At 36.7% G+C, this 17,824-nt stretch overlaps 1 protein-coding gene across 1 annotated transcript in view; it reads left to right on the top strand.

Moving 5' to 3' along the window:
* The window catches only part of DNAJC1 (DnaJ heat shock protein family (Hsp40) member C1), a 203,900-nt gene that overhangs the window by 94,615 nt on the left and 91,461 nt on the right, over positions 1–17,824 (top strand). Inside the window, exon 7 of the mRNA XM_065872021.1 lies at positions 8,049–8,139. Within this exon, the coding sequence (XP_065728093.1) occupies positions 8,049–8,139 (91 nt within the window). The remainder of the gene's footprint in view (positions 1–8,048; positions 8,140–17,824) is intronic.

Below are 17,824 nucleotides of genomic sequence, written 5' to 3'. Positions count from 1 at the left end.
CATGTTCCATCCATAAGGATTATAAGGTCCTCGAAGATAAGAACTCTATGTTTGGAACAGTGTAAACTCTGTAGTTTTAATACAGTATTATGCAGCTAAACCTAGGCAGTCCAGAGCCCTGATTGATTAAGCATTCATTCACTCATTAAATACTTATTAAGCATCTGTTATGTGCCAGGCAGTGTCTCCAAAGATGGATGAGAAGTTTATCCACAAGAAATTTATCCTTTCCTGTATAGGTAAACTGGGGCTTATTCTGGGCTCAAAATGAGACTTTGTGTTTATTTTCCCTACTTAACAATGGTATTCACATGAATTAGCTTCTCTTGAAGAATGGGGTGGGGGGGAAGGTTGCAAACAACTGCTCTTATTCAACCTCTTTTGAATACATGACACCCCAACCCCCAATCCCTACCCCCCACCCCTGTCACTGGCCTAGTCTTTCTTGAATATTACCTGCAAAGCCAGTCTGTTTCATTTTCAGGTGATTATAATTATCAGCAAGCTCTTCTTTTGTATTTATCCAAAATCAAAACTTATCCCTAATCTTCTCATTTCCATTCCCTTTTAAATACAGTTTCAAGCCCAGATTCACAGACACAGAAGACAAACTTAGGGTTACAAAAGGGGAAAGGGAGGAGGGGAGGGATAAATTAGGAGTATGAGGTTAACAGATATAAACTACTATACATAAAGTAGATATGCAACAAGGATTTACTGTATAGCACAGGGAACTATATTCAATATCGTATAATAACCTATAATAGAAAGTAATCTGAGTGTATGTATATGTATATAGTTTCAAGGCCCCTCACCATTTGATCACTTTCCTTTTAAAGTCTTCCAGTTTGTCAGTGCATCTTAAAGTATGGGACACCAAACTCTACAGAAGGATGGTTGGAACAAAGAGTTTGTTGAGTACAGTAGAATTATTTGATAAATCGTAGGTTTATTAAAGAAGTAATGCTTCCTAGAGTGGACATATTGTAATTATAATTTGCAAGTACAAATAAGATATGAAGGAAAGAAAAAGCATGAGGAACATTTAAATAAATGCTTAGAAATGGGGCAAAAGGGAGATAGGATTCTTTGCCTAGAACAAACAGTGAGTGAGACAAGGGAATGTGTTAAAACTCTTGGAATTAGATGGAGTAGGTTAAGGTGATTGGGTGCATTGCAATCCTCAGATAAGTGTGGTTTTGAATCTAATGCATATTTCCAAAAGGAATTTTTAGTGGAATTCTGTGCTGCAGCAGAAGGAAGAAACATTAGCAGAGAAATGTTCAGATTTGTTAGAACCACTAGGAAGGGATTGTCCAGCAAAAGGTTTTTGCACTGAGGTGAAGAGGGTTCAGGTAAAGAGAAGTCATGTAAGTGAGAAGATGCAGGATTCTGCAGGAGTTTTGGTTTACTATGAAGCAGAAAAACTCACCCTGTCTTTGTGGTGGAGAATAATGTTCTTGGCAAAATGATGAAGTAATAATAAAAATAGGTACCATATATAAGGCCTAACTGTGTGCAAGATGTTATTCTAAGTGTTTCCCATATATTAACACATTTAATCTTTCCAACAGCCTTATGAGTTAGGTACTTGTATTATCCCCGTGTGATGGATGAGAAAATTCACCCATGGGAAAGTGAAGTAATGCTGAATGTCACATGGCTAGTGAGATGGCAAAGCCGAGATCTTAATCCAGGCAGCTTGACTCTAAAATCTGCCCTCTTCATCACTATATTCTATCTCATTCTATTATACTATGGTGTTTGATTTCAACTCATCATCTTTCACACCTCATAAATAACTTATCTGTGCCTTCTTTTCTTACATGGTGCAACACTTCCTACTTCCCTAAGGAGGCAATGCCTTCCTGACCATTTCCCTGCTACTAACAATTACTCTCTGGAAAGAAGCTAATAAGCCCATTCATTCATTCATACTGAGGAACGAATGACTGATATGGTTTAATATAAAATAAGACTTTTCCAGGGTTGAGATTTTGGGGGTGCAGGGAGTGTTAAGGGACCATATATTCTTTTTTTTTTTTTTTTTTTTTGCTGTACGTGGGCCTCTCACTGTTGTGGCCTCTCCCGTTGCAGAGCACAGGCTCCGGACACGCAGGCTCAGCGGCCATGGCTCACGGGCCCAGCCGCTCCACGGCATGTGGGATCTTCCCGGACCGGGGCACGAACCCGTGTCCCCCACATCGGCAGGTAGACTCTCAACCACTGCGCCACCAGGGAAGCCCGGGACCATATATTCTTAACCAAAACTCTGTTGAAGTTTAAAGTAAATACGGGTAACCAAGAGATCACTGAAGAAATCAAAGAGGAAGTCAAAAAATACCTAGAAACAAATGACAATGAAAACATGACGACCCAAAACCTATGGGATGCAGCAAAAGCAGTTCTAAGAGGGAAGTTTATAGCAATACAGTCCTACCTTAAGAAACAAGACACATCTCAAATAAACAACCTAACTTTACACCTAAAGCAATTAGAGAAAGAAGAACAAAAAAACCCCCAAAGTTAGCAGAAGGAAAGAAATCATAAAGATCAGATCAGAAATAAATGAAAAAGAAAAAAAGGAAATGATAGCAAAGATCAATAAAACTAAAAGCTGGTTCTTTGAGAAGGTAAACAAAATTGAGAAGCCATTAGTCAGACTCATCAAGAAAAAAAGGGAGAAGACTCAAATCAACAGAATTAGAAATGAAAAAGGAGAAGTAACAACTGACACTGCAGAAATACAAAGGATCATGAGAGATTATTACAAGCAACTATATGCCAATAAAATGGACAACCTGGAAGAAATGGACAAATTCTTAGAAATGCACAACTTTCCGTGACTGAACCAGGAAAAAATAGAAAATATGAACAGACCAATCACAAGCACTGAAATTGAAACTGTGATTAAAAATCTTCCAAAAAACAAAAGCCCAGGACCAGATGGCTTCATGGGTGAATTCTGTCAAACATTTAGATAAGAGCTAACACCTATCCTTCTCAAACTCTTCCTAAATATAGCAGAGGGAGGAACACTCCCAAACTCATTCTACGAGGCCACCATCACCCTGATACCAAAACCAGACAAAGATGTCACAAAGAAAACTACATGCCAATATCACTGATGAACATGGATGCAAAAATCCTCAACAGAATACTAGCAAACAGAATCCAGCAGCACATTAAAAGGATCATACACCATGATCAAGTGGGGTTTATCCCAGGAATGCAAGGATTCTTCAATATACGCAAATCAATCAACGTGATACACCATATTAACAAATTGAAGGAGGAAAACCATATGATCATCTCAATAGATGCAGAAAAAGCTTTCGACAAAATTCAACACCAATTTATGATAAAAACCCTCCAGAAAGTAGGCATAGAGGGAGCTTTCCTCAACATAATAAAGGCCATATATGACAAACCCACAGTCAACATCGTTCTCAATGGTGAAACACCGAAACGGTTTCCTCCAAGATCAGGAACAAGACAAAGTTGTGCACTCTCACCACTATTATTAGCCACAGCAATCAGAGAAGAAAAAGAAATAAAAGGAATCCAAATCGGAAAAGAAGTAAAGCTGTCACTGTTTGCAGATGACATGATACTATACATAGAGAATCCTAAAGATGCTACCAGAAAACTACTAGAGCTAATCAATGAATTTGGTAAAGTAGCAGGATACAAAATTAATGCACAGAAATCTCTCACATTCCTATACACTGATGATGAAAAATCTGAAAATGAAATTAAGAAAACACTCTGATTTACCATTGCAACAAAAGAATGAAATACCTAGGAATAAACTTACCTAAGGAGACAAAAGACCTGTATGCAGAAAACTATAAGACACTGATGAAAGAAATTAAAGATGATACGAATAGATGGAGAGATATGCCATGTTCTTGGATTGGAAGAGTCAACATTGTGAAAATAACTGTACTACCCAAAGCAATCTACAGATTCAATGCAATCCCTATCAAACTACCACTGGCATTTTTCACAGAACTAGAACAAAGATTTACAATTTGTATGGAAACACAGAAGACCCCAAATAGCCAAAGCAAACTTGAGAAAGAAGAATAGATATGGAGGAATCAGGCTTCCAGACTTCACACTATACTACAAAGCTACAGTAATCAAGACAGTATGGTACTGGCACAAAAACAGAAATATAGATCAATGGAACAGGATAGAAAGCCCAGAGATAAACCCACGCACATATGGTCACCTTATCTTTGATAAAGGAGGCAAGAATATACAATGGAGAAAAGACAGCCTCTTCAGTAAGTGGTGCTGGGAAAACTGGACAGCTACATGTAAAAGTATGAAATTAGAACACTCACTAGCACCATACACAAAAATCAACTCAAAATGGATTAAAGACCTAAATGTAAGGCCAGACACTGTCAAACTCTTAGAGGAAAACATAGGCAGAACACTTTATGACATAAATTACAGCAAGATCCTTTTTGACCCAGCTCTTAGAGAAATGGAAATAAAGCCAAAAATAAACAAATGGGACCTAATGAAACGTCAAAGCTTTTGCACAGCAAAGGAAACCATAAACAGGAAGAAAAGACAACCCTCAAAATGGGAGAAAATTTTGCAAATGAAGCAACTGACAAAGGATTAATCTCCAAAATTTACAAGCAGCTCATGCAGCTCAATATCAAAAAAACAAACAGCCCAGTCCAAAAATGGGCAGAAGACCTAAATAGACATTTCTCCAAAGAAGATATACAGATTGCCAACAAACACATGAAAGAATGCTTAACATCATTAATCATTAGAGAAATGCAAATGAAAACTACAATGAGATATCACCTCACACTGGTCAGAATGGCCATCATCAAAACATCTACAAACAATAAATGCTGGAGAGAGTGTGGAGAAAAGGGAACCCTTTTGCACTGTTGGTGGGAATGTAAATTGATACAGCCACTGTGGAGAACAGTATGGAGGTTCCTTAAAAAACTACAAATAGAACTACCATATGACCCAGCAATCCCACTACTGGGCATATACCCTGAGAAAACCATAACTCAAAAAGAGTCATGTACCACAATGTTCATTGCAGCTTTATTTACAATAGCCAGGACATGGAAGCAACCCAAGTGTCCATCGACATGAATGGATAAAGAAGATGTGGCACATATATACAATGGAATATTACTCAGCCATAAAAAGAAACAAAATTGAGTTATTTGTAGTGAGGTGGATGGACCTAGAGTCTGTCATACAGAGTGAAGTAAGTCAGAAAGAGAAAAACAAATACCATATGCTAACACATATATATGGAATCTTAAAAAAAAAAAATGGTCATGAAGAACCTAGGGGCAAGGCGGGAATAAAGACGCAGACCTACTAGAGAATGGACTTGAGGACACGGGGAGGGGGATGGGTAAGTGTATATAGGGACATATATACACTACCAAATGTAAAATAGATAGCTAGTGAGAAGCAGTAGCATAGCATAGGGAGATCAGCTAAGTGCTTTGTGACCAGCTAGAAGGGTGGGATAAGGAGCGCGGAAGGGAGGGAGATGCAAGAGGGAAGAGATATAGGGATATAAAGCAGAAACTAACACACCATTGTAAAGCAATTATGCTCCAATAAAAATGTTAAGAAAAAAGAGAAAAAACAAAATAAAGTAAATATGGGGACTTCCTTGGTGGTCCAGTGGCTAAGACTCTGCGCTCCCAATGTAAGGGGCCCTGGTTCGGTCCCTGGTCAGGAGACTAGATCCCGCATGCCTCAACTAAGAGTTTGCATGCTGCAACTAAAGATCCCACATGCCGCAACTAAGAAAATAATAAGTAAAAAAATAAAGTAAATATGGGCATGGGAGGATAAGTCAGATGTATGACCTCTGTGCCCTTCAAATTATGCCATTATTTAGCTGGCCCAGGGCTTGTAGAAATCCTTCTATGGGCTTCCCTGGTGGCGCAGTGGTTGAGAATCCGCCTGCTGATGCAGGGGACACGGTTCGTGCCCTGGTCCAGGATGATCCCACATGCTGCGGAACGGCTAGGCTTGTGAGCCATGGCCACTGAGCCTGCGCATCCGGAGCCTGTGCTCCGCAACAGGAGAGGCCACACAGTGAGAGGCCCGCATACCACAAAAAAAAAAAAAAAGAAATCCTTCTAGAAGAAGTGAGGTAGGAACCTAAAAGTGGGAATGGAAGGAATAAGAGGTATATCTTTATTATATTGATTCAGTGATTTTAGAAGTGCCCTGTCATTTCCCTAATTAATTATCAAGTAAAAGAGTTCTGTTATAACCCCAAGAAACATAGACCCCAGGAGAAAGCTTAAATTTGAACAGTCATAGCTGAAAAGAGATAATCCCATTCTAGGGTAGGTGTTCATGCATTTACATCTGAATTGAGGTAGAGCCAAGGATTGATTTTGTTCCTTCATTTCCTGCAGAAATAAAATCCTCTCAGACAGTTCTATGATTTATATTCTCTAGGAGTCATACAGTCTGGGAATGTTACTCTAGAGTTATCCTTGATATCTTTTTCTTATTCCACACCAGTCAGTCATCAAGCCCTTTTACTTCTTTCTTTACTAGGTTTCTCATATATTTCAGTCCAGCTCAGTTCAAAGAATGCTTATTGAGTGCCTGTTTGATGCTAGATACTGTGCTCTGAGCATACAAGTAACCCTGTCTCAGATTTCTCATTTTCTGGAAGAGAATACAGCATGATACAAGCAACCATAGAAATGGGTTTAAATACAGAAGCAGTATACAGGAGAGAATTACTCTTCCAGGGAAGGTCAGAAAGACTTGCAAAAGAGGTGATGCTTGAATAGGGTTTTCAAGGATGAGTAGGAGTTCTTCAGAATAATGGTAGGGGAGCAAAATGTTCTAGCTAGAATGCAAAGCATACAGAAAGACATGGAAGCATAGCACAGTGTAGCCTGGCAGCTACAAGTAGTATTGCTATAGAACAGATGGGGTTTGAGTCAAGGGGTGGTGGAAGATTATCTGTTTTTGCTTTTTTCACTGTCAGGATCTTCATATGCCTAGAGCACCAACTTGTTTGTCTCCATGTCTGTGATTAAAGGCCTGGTCTTTTTTCGGTACTCTGCTAAAATCTTACCTATCCTATTTGCCACTCCTTGAGACTTTAGCCACTGTATCTTGACACCTTAGTATTTGTGTACAGTGTTTGTCCTCAGTCCTCAACTCTCAGTGGAGTGACAACTTTCACTTGTATCTACATGGTCATAGAAGTTTCACAATCAGATTTACATATAGTAATTTTGAAAATCTTTTGGAGTTAAGGGACTAATATGAAAATAGTGTTAGTACTTTGTTAGTCACAATAGTATAATTTACTATGCTATCAAATAATTCAGTTCAGCAAGTGTGTTTTTCTGCTCTCTGTCCATGCATAATACTGAGAAAATATACAATGGAAGAAAACAGGAAGAGGGATACATCCCTTTCGTATCTGAGAGTAAAGGCTTTACTTAAACATATTTATACTCATGTAGTTTCTGGCTTTCATTAGTTCTCTAAGGTAGAGAAATCGTAGAGAACTGCTTATTCAGTTTCTTCTGTTCATCATAAAATTTGAAAGCATAAATACAGAGGAAGACTACTTATTAAATGAATATACTGCTTTAAATAGTTCTGTTAATATTTATTTTTATTTATTTATTTTCCTTATTTTTTTTGGCTGCATCGGGTCTTAGTTGCAGCATACAGGATCTTCCATTATGGCTTCCTTGCAGCACGCAGGTTTCTCTCTAGTTGTGGCGTGCAGATTTTCTCTTCTCTAGTTGTGGTGCACGGGCTCCAGGGAGCATGGGCTCTGTAGTTTGTGGCATGTGGGCTCTCTCGTTGAGGTGTGCAAGCTTAGTAGTTGTGGTGCGCAGGCTTAGTTGCCCTGCAGCACGTGGGATCTTAGTTCCCCAGCCAGGCATTGAACCTGCGTCCCTGAATATACTGCTTTAAATTGAAGTTATGTGGAAAATACCATCAAAGCAAACTGACTTTTATGTTAATTTATTTGTTACTTCTTTTTTCAGGATGCTGGGCAGTTTTATGCTAAATATAAAGAAACAAGATTGAAGGAAAAGGAAGATGCATTGACTAGAGCTGAACTTGAAACACTTCAAAGTGAGTTTTAAACATTTTCTTACTGTATTAACTATATTATATAAAACTGATTATTTAAATTTGGATTTTCCCTTAAATTCAACAGTAATTAAATTTTCTGTGCTTTCTTTGCTACTCTGTAAATGGAGTTACTTGTACTTAATATACTATATGTGGAAAATACTATATTAGTAATTTCTGAACCACCCACAGCTCAATATCAGGAGGGGTAAAATTAACATGGGGTCATATAGTTCCTTTAATCTGAGAGGCATCCAAAATCCAGAAAGTCCTTAAATACTCCAGTGCTGCAGTTGTCATTGATATTTAGTGCTGAGTCTATCCAGTTGATCCCCAACTTGCTGTATTACAGTAGTAAACAGGAAGCCTGAAAAGGTCAATGTTTTTTGTTTTGAAAGCCTTTGTTTCATTTGTATTATTGTTATATAACATGAAAAACCTTGGCTAAAGTGTCAGTATGTTGAAATCTTCCATTGAACACTAAAGACAGCTCTTGCTGATTTTAGGAAAAGTTGAACATACTATTAAAGAAGACATTTTACCAGCCCTGGTCTTTTTGTCGAAGTTTGTATATCTACATCTTTCCCACACATATACGTTCTGTCCCTTTACGTTGCTTTATCTTTATCCAGAGCGTTTAACGCTACTTAACTTTAATTTATATATTCATTTTGTTTACTCTGGTCTCCCCCCAGTAGAATGTAAGCTTCATGAGGGTAAGGACTTTATCTGTTCTGTTCACTGTTATGACTATCCAAGGACCTTAAAGAGTCCCTGGCACATCGTAGGTTCTCAGTAGGTAGTTGTTGACTGAATTCATGGAGGTGAAGTCTATTTTTTTTTAAATTCCAATATGACTGTTTTTGGTTCAGACTTCATTTCTGAATGCTGTGCATGGTACCAATCTGGGCACAAAAGACAGTGTAAACACCCTTAATACCTGGTCACTTCACGCCTATAAATGTATATAAATACACAGCATGTGTAGTTTGGAAAACAGCTTGTGTGCTTTTAAGGGCATACAGTAAAAGCTTTTCTGCAGCTCATAGAAGTCATTTAGCCAAATCAAACTGGAAAAGAGCAACTGTGGTATTAGTATACCACACATTCAGTTCACATTTTCAGTATATATAGAAAAATGGTGATGGCCATTTCCCTTCATATACTGAAAGTCTAGCTTTCTGTCTTTACCCTGACACTGACCGTGGTTTGAGAATAGAGGAGAATTATGTTCTCTCCAAACCCAAAGAGTACACTGCTACTACCTAAATGTGTGACCTTGAGGGTTTTACTTTCCTTATCTGTCAGAAAAACATGTTGGACTAGATGATCCCAGTATTAGTTTTCTATTTTTGCGCTAACAAATGGCCACAAATTTAGTGGCTTAAACACAAATGTATTATCTTATAGTTTTATGGCTCAGAGTCTGACATGAGTCTTGCTGGGCTAAAATCAAGGTTATCAAGCAAGGCTGCATTCCTTTTCCAGCTTCTAGAGGCCTTCCACACTCCTTGGATCTTGGCCCCCTTCCTCTTTCTTCAGATCCAGCAATGTTTCATCTCTCTGACTCTTCTGTTGTCACATCTCTGGCTGATCATAACTGGGAAAAGTTCTCTGCTTTTAAGGACTTGTGATTAGATTGGGCCAACTTGGATAATTCAAGATAGTCTCCTATCTCAAGCTTAATCATATCTACAAAGTCTCTTTTGCCATGTAAGGTAAAATATTCCCAGGTTCTGGGGATTAGAACATGGTCATGGTTAGGGGACCATTTTTTGCCTTATACAACCTTCAGGTGTCTGGGCAGCTTTAGAACAGGGACTTTCTTTTTCATCTTTGTGTCTGCAGCATTGAATGTAGTGTCCTGGCACAGAGTAAATGTTTAATAAATGGATGAATGACTAAATATATGAATTAATATAATCCCATGAATATTAATGAGTGTTAATATTAGTGAAGAAGAAAACAAACTTACGGTTACTGGAGGGAAAGGGGTGGGGAGGGATAAATTGGGAGATTGGGATTGACATATACACACTGCTCTATATAAAACAGATAATAAGGACCTACTGTTTAGCACAGGGAACTCTTCTCAGTACTCTGTAGTGACCTATATGGGAAAAGAATCTAAAAAAGAGTGGATATATGTATATGTATAGCTGATTCACTTTGCTGTACAGCAGAAACTAACGCAGCATTTTAAATCAATACTCCAATAAAAAATAAAGTTTCAACAGTTACACAAAATAATATTCAGATAAACTATATCATTGTTTAAAGCAGACTTCTGTTTAAGAAGGGAAAGTTTAGGATGTTAGAGAATTACGTATTAAGGTTGACTGATGTGTGTTTTGCAGAGTAAGGGTGGACAAATGATTATTATTGTTATATTAAACCAAAGATTGAAACAGAAGTTGATGTTAGAGCAATTGTTGAAATAGTTTTAATTAAATTGAATAAATCAATGAATAAATGAAATTTTAAATGTAATTTTTATATAATTGTTACTTTTAAGTAAAACTGTTACATAAAAATTTTCTAAGCCTTTTAAGACTAGTCAAAAGGAGCAGGGGGAAGGGGCTTCCCTGCTGGCACAGTGATTGAGAGTCTGCCTGCCGATGCAGGGGACACGGGTTCGTGTCCTGGTCCTGGAAGATTCCACATGCCGCGGAGCGGCTGGGCCCGTGAGCCATGGCCGCTGAGCCTGCGCGTCCGGAGCCTGTGCTCCGCAACGGGAGAAGCCACAACAGTGAGAGGCCCGCGTACTGCAAAAAAAAAAAAAAAAAAAAAAGGAGGGGGGGAAATGACATTTACAAGAAAAGAGAAAAATATCAAACTAAACCACAATTTACCTGTAGAGGCAGTGTGAATACACTAATTTCATTGCTTTCATAGTCATGTTTTCATGACTGTTTTTCCAGAATTGTTCAGAGACTTTTGTTCTGCCTAAGAATTTGATAATAATTCTCAAGCAGATTTGATAATGCTCTTTTAAAAAAAATTTTTTTATTTTTATTTTTAAATTGAAGTAGAGTTGATTTACAGTGTTTCAGTTATACAGCAAAGTTATTCAGCTACACATATACATATATGTCTATTCTTTTTAAGATTCTTTTCCATTACAGGTTATTGTAAGGTATTTAATATAGTTCCTTGTGCTATACAGTAGGTCCTTGTTGTTTATCTATTTTATATATAGAGGTGTATATCTGTTCATCTCAAAGACCAAATTTATCCCTCTCTCTCTTTCCCCCCACTAACTGTAAGCTTTTCTATGTCTGGGAGTCTCTTTCTGTTTTGTAAGTAGGTTCATTTGTATCATTTTCTTTAGATTCCACATATAAGTGGTATCATATGATATTTGTTATAATAATTTGTTATTATTTAATAAAAATACTGTGTAAAGAAACATTAATTTTAAAATAGGTAAATATCTGAAAACTCTGTATGCCAGCAAAAATGTGTGATAGTCTTCTAAAAAGCTGGAAAATTCATTACTAGCTTATGGTTTCTTGAAACTGAAAATGAGGAAATTAAATGCCAGAAACTTTATTAAAAACAATACTCATCCTAGGCTCTGAGTAATAAGACTTCTGTCGCTCGTGTTTTGATATCAGTAGTATATTTAGAAAAGGTGATGGTATCAACATTAAGAATGTTAAAGAACAGTCACATTACTCTTAATAACGTCAAAAGCTGTCATGTATTTTTAAATGTAGTCTCTAATGGTTACATGCAAAGAATCTTTTAATTAATTTTGTTAACTTCATTACAGTGTTCTACATTGTATACTTTAGAACTAATACATAAAGGCCCCAAATCCCCCAGTGTGCATTTCATTTGCCCCCATCCTTCTTAATTTTAAAGACCATCATTGGAATACTGAGTTCATAATAACATTTCCATCTGCTTAATTGAGTAAATTCATCTCATGCAGATTAGCAATAGCTATCTTCTGCTTCCTGTTTTTCATGACCTAATTGCTAATCTGCCCTCAAGTCTATTTGCTTTACTGCTGAGATTGTGCAGAGTCCTCTAAGAGCTACACTAGAACTACACTGAGTAGGGTGTGGTGGTGTTACTTACTGACATGGTATTTTAGGGGGGAAATCTGAAAAAGGGTAATTTCTTAAAAATAAATATCATTCTGGGAAGTCTTTATGGAAAAAAATGTGATGATTTATTTGGAAACTTTTGAGCATTTCTTTCTTTATTATAAACTTTTAATCAATTTTATGTTTTAGGTTTAAACCCAAGTTGAATATTTATAAATATAAGACTTATTCAGTGTTAATAATATTTTTATACATTCTCTAATTGTATGAGTTTTAATCTAAGTCAATAGATGTGAGTTCTAAGTACTATAATGAAACAGCCCATATTGTGAATGGAAAAAAATGAGTTATTTTATGAAGAAATTGATTGTCAAGGTTAAAATTTGAATAGAGAAAAGAGGGGAGGAAGGGTAGAAGGAAAACGCAATATTTCCCTTTTTTACTGTGTACTTTATATGAGTTAAGAACAAAAGCAAAATCAAATAATCAAAACCCTACTGTCAAGTACTTCTTTTTTGTCTACAGAGATAATCATTCCAGACATTATATTTTTCTTCTTGTTGCGTGGTCCCCACTCCATGCCCCAGTGATGGCCTAAGTAGGGGTGCCAAGGGGACAGTAAGAACATGGTAGACAGAATATATCTCTTTAGGGTGGCAGGATGGGAAAACATTCACCTTCCCTAAGGTAATGGAAGACTGGTTTTCTAGAAAACTTAGGTTCATGAGGAAAGGAGTTGCTAGTGCTGATTTGTAAGCTAATTCAGGGGTTGATGGAGAAGGAGGTCAAAGGAGGTAGGGCAGATGTAATCCCAATGGGTTCGAACATTTTTCCTTTGGTAATATAGGGTGCTCATGGATGGGAGATTACTCTCTGAGATAATTTATGAAAAGGCATACGACACATCAGTAGCTCCAGTACATTTGGAAACATGACCAAATAGAAACTCTGTACCTTAACTTATTATATAGTAAAACCTGATAGGAACCCTAGCCCCAAGAGTTTATATGTAGGCAAAGAATATCTTTAAAATAGTATTATTTCCTACGTACTTTGTTCTAATAACAATGGAATGTGAATTTTTAAAATCATATAGCTCAAATACAAATTACAGTTGCCTCGATATTTCATAATCAATGCTGTGATGCTTAAATATAATGCAATCTCAGCTTTCTCACTGAAATGATTCAAAAAAGCCTTTATTCAATTTAATATATAAACAATTATGGCTATAGATTAACTGGTCAAATTTCAACTAAAATTTTACTTACTAATCTGGAAATGAGTACCTATTTAATGTAACTGTATATAAAATGATACATCACTTTATAAGATCCATGCAGGCAGGCATTTTCGTCTCTCTTGTTTATAGTCAAAAACCCAGCACCTAGAATAATGCCAGGCATGTGGTAACTCCTCAGTAACTATTAATTGAATGAATTAATGAATTTAGAAATACCGTATTGCTCTTTTCTACTTCATACTTCTTAAAGCAATTTATTTAAACTCTTCAGTAACATTTTTGACAAGAGGATTCTTGTCATCAGTAAAACTACTTTTTGAGTCATCAACACAGAGTAAATCATCTTCATTTCCATATATAATGAGGTATGATCTTTTTGATTCCATGTATGAGACTGACAGTGAAAATTTTATTCCAAGTCACAATTCATCTAATATTAGGATTTTTTTCCTTTTTTTAAAATATATGATTGTTACAATAAAACCAGTGTATTGCTTTATCCCCTCAATAATTTTCATTGTGGTAAAATATACATAACAAAATTTACCATCTTAACCATTTCTAAGTACAGCAGAGTTCAGTGGTATTAAATATATTCATAATGTACAACCATTACCCCCCTCCATCTCCCATAGCTCTTTTCATCTTGCAAAACTGAAACTGTACCCGTTAAATAATAACTCCCCATTCTCACCTCCACCCACCCTGTGGCAACCACTGTTCTGTGATTTCAACTACTCTAAGTATCTCACATAAGTCTAATCATACAGTATTTATCTTTTTGTGATTGGCTTATTTCACTTTGCATAATGTCCTCAAGATTCATCCATGTTGTGGCATATGTCAGAATTTCCTTCCTTTTTAAGGCTGAATAATATTCCATTGTATGTATATACCACATTTTGTTTGTCCATTCATCTGTCAATGAACACTTGGGTTGCTTCCACTTTTTAGCTGTTGTGCATACTACTACTGTGAACTTGGGTGTACAGATATCTCTTTGAGTCCCTGGTTTCAGCTCTTCTGGATATATATCCAGAAGTGGAATTGCTGGATCATATGATAATTCTATTTTTACTTTTTTTTAGGAACCTCCATACTGTTTTCCATAGCACTGTACCATTTTACATTCTCACCAACAGTGCACAGAGTTCCAATTTCTCCATATCCTTGCCAATGCTTTTTATTTTCTGGGGATTTTGTGTGTGTGTGTGTTTCCTATAGCCATCCTATTGCGTGTTTCTTTGGAGAAATTACTATTCAAGCCCTGTACCCAATTTTGAATCAGATTGTTTGTTGTTGAGTTTTAGAAGTTTTCTATATATTCTGTATATTATTCCTTATCAGATACATGATTTGCAAATATTTTCTCCTATTATATGGGTTGCCTTTTTACTCTGTTGATATTCTCTTTTGATGCACAAAATTTTTTCATTTTAATGAAGTCTGATTTGTCTATTTTTTCTTTCATTGCCTGTGCCTTTGGTGTCATATCAAAGAAATCATTGCCAAATCCAGTGTCTTGAAGCTTTTGCCCTATATTTTCTTGGAAGACCTTTAGAGTTTTAGTTCTTAGACTTAGGTAATTGATCCATTTTGAGTTCGTTTTTATATATGGTGTTGGGTAAGGGTCCAACTTCTTTATTTTCACATGGTATCTAGCTTTCCCAGCACCGTTTGCCTAACTGTTGCTATTTTTGTTTTAATTTTTTTTTTTTTTTTAATTTTGGCTGGGCCCTGCAGCTTGTAGGGTCTCAGTTCCCTGACCAGGGATTGAACCCGGGTCACAGCAGTGAAAGCGCCAAATACTAACCACTAGACCACCAGGGAACTCCCGTGAACTGTTGCTTTTCTATTTAACTTTTTACTTTGAAATAATTATAGATTCATAGGTTGCAAAGATAGTACAGAGAGGTCCCATGTACCCTCCTCTCAGTTTCCCCCATTGGTTATCTTATATAAGTATAGTATAATATCAAAACTAGGAACTGACATTGATAGAAAATGTATGTATAGTTCTCTGCCATTTTATCACATGCTTATATTAATGTAGCCACCACCCCAATTATCCACTACTGCTTTATCATCACAACCATCACCTTCTCCCATCCCCCCATTGTCCCTAACACCTGGCAATTACTAATCTATTTTTCATCTGTCTAACATTGTAATTTTGACTGTATGATTTAGAGAATGTGAATTCGAGAACCATACAGTGTGTGACCTTTTGAGACTGGCTTTTTTCACTCATTGTATTGCCTTTGGGATTTATCCAAGTTGTTCCATGTGTCAGTAATTCATTTCCTTTTATTAATGAATAATATTCCATAGTATGGATGTACCACCGTTTGTTTAACCATTCACCTATTGTAGGGCATTTTGGTGGTTTATGGTTTTTGACCGTTACAAATAAGGCTGCTATGAACAGTCATATGTAAATTTTTGTGTGAACCCAGAAGTGCAATTGCTGGGTCATATGATAAGTTTATGTTTAGAGTTTTAAGAAATTGCCAAACTATTTTCCAGAGTTCCCGTACCATGTTATACTCCTACCAGCATTGTATGAGAGATTTAGTCTCTTTGAAGCCTCACCAGAATTTGATATTCTCACTATTTTTTATTTTAGCTATTTTGATAGGTGTGTAGAGATATCTCACCATGGTCTTAACTTGCATTTTCCTAATGGATAGGGATGTTGAAACATCTTTTCACGTGCTTATTTGCCACGTGTATATTGTCTTCAGTAAAATCTTTCTTCATGCCTTTGGCTTGTTTTCTAATCGGATTTTTTTTTTTTTTTCTTTTTTTACTATTGAGTTTTAAGAATCCTTCATATATATGTTCTAGATATGATTCCTCTTTTAAATATGTGGTTTACAAATATGAAATCTTGATTATTGCAGCTCTACAATAATCTCAAAATTAGGTAGAGTGATTCTTCCCACTTTCTTCTCCTTTTTCAAAATGTTTTAGTTATTCTAGTTCCTTTGCCTTTCCATGTAAATTTTAGGGTAATCTTGTGTGTATCTACAAAAAAAAAAATCTTGGGGCTTCCCTGGTGGCGCCGTGGTTAAGAGTCCGCCTGCCGATGCAGGGGACGCGGGTTCGTGCTCTGGTCCGGGAAGATCCCACATGCTGCGGAGCGGCTAGTCCCGTGAGCCATGGCCGCTGAGCCTGCGCATCCGGAGCCTGTGCTCCGCAACGAGAGAGGCCACAACAGTGAGAGGCCCGCGTACCGCAAAAAAAAAAAAGAAAATCTTGCTGGAATTTTGATACGAATTACGTTAAACTTGTATATCAATTTGGGGAGAATTGACCTATTTACTATATTGAATATATCTCTTCGTTTATTTATATCTTCATTAATTTCTTTAGTGTTTTGTAATTTTTAGCTTACAAATCATGTATGTATCTTCTTAGATTTACATCTGTTTCTTTTTTTTTATTTTGAGTGATTAAATGGTATTGGGTTTTTAATTTCAGTCTCCAAATGTTTACTTTAAGTAAAGAAATTCAGTTGGATTTTGTATGTAGATATTGTATCCTGCACCTTTTTGGATTTACTTATTCTAGGAATTTTTTTTTTTTTTTTTTTGGTCTTTTTTTTTTTTTTTTTTTTTTTTTTTTGCGGTATGCGGGCCTCTCACTGTTGTGGCCTCTCCCGTTGCGGAGCACAGGCTCCGGACGCGCAGGCTCAGCGGCCATGGCACACGGGCCCAGCTGCTCCGTGGCATGTGGGATCTTCCTGGACCGGGGCACAAACCCGTGTCGCCTGCATTGGCAGGCGGACTCTCAACCACTGCGCCACCTGGGAAGCCCTCTAGGAATTTTTATGTAGATTCTTTGCATTTTCTATGTAAATAGTCATGTCAATACGACAATAGGGATAATTTTATTTTTTTCCTTTTTAATTTGTATGCATTTTATTTCCTTTTCATGCCATATTTTGCTATCTAGAACTTCCAGAACTATGTTGAACATGAGTGGGGAGACAGGGCATCCTTCCTCTGTTCTAAACCTTAGGGAAGCATTTAGTGTTATACCATTAAGTAGGATGTTAGCTGTATGTTTTTTATAGATGCCCTATATGAAGTTAAGGAAGTTTCCCTCTATTCCTAGTTTTCTGAGTTTTTAATCATGACTGGGTGTTGAATTTTGTTAAATTTTTGTTACATTTTTTTCATCAGTTAATATGATCATGTGATATTTCCTCTTTGGCCTGTTAATGTTGTGGATTACACTGATTGAATTTTGAATATGGAACCACACTTGCACCCCCCCCCCCGCAGTAAATACCATGATGGTATATAATTCTTTTTATATTTTGCTGAATTCTCTTTGCACATATTTTGTGAAGGATTTTTGCATCTGTATTCATGAGAGATAC

Source organism: Phocoena phocoena, chromosome 2, assembly GCF_963924675.1.
Source record: "Phocoena phocoena chromosome 2, mPhoPho1.1, whole genome shotgun sequence".
Taxonomy (NCBI): domain Eukaryota; kingdom Metazoa; phylum Chordata; class Mammalia; order Artiodactyla; family Phocoenidae; genus Phocoena; species Phocoena phocoena.
The sequence above is the reverse complement of the archived record's forward strand: the minus strand, read 5'-3'. Positions and strand labels throughout refer to the sequence as shown.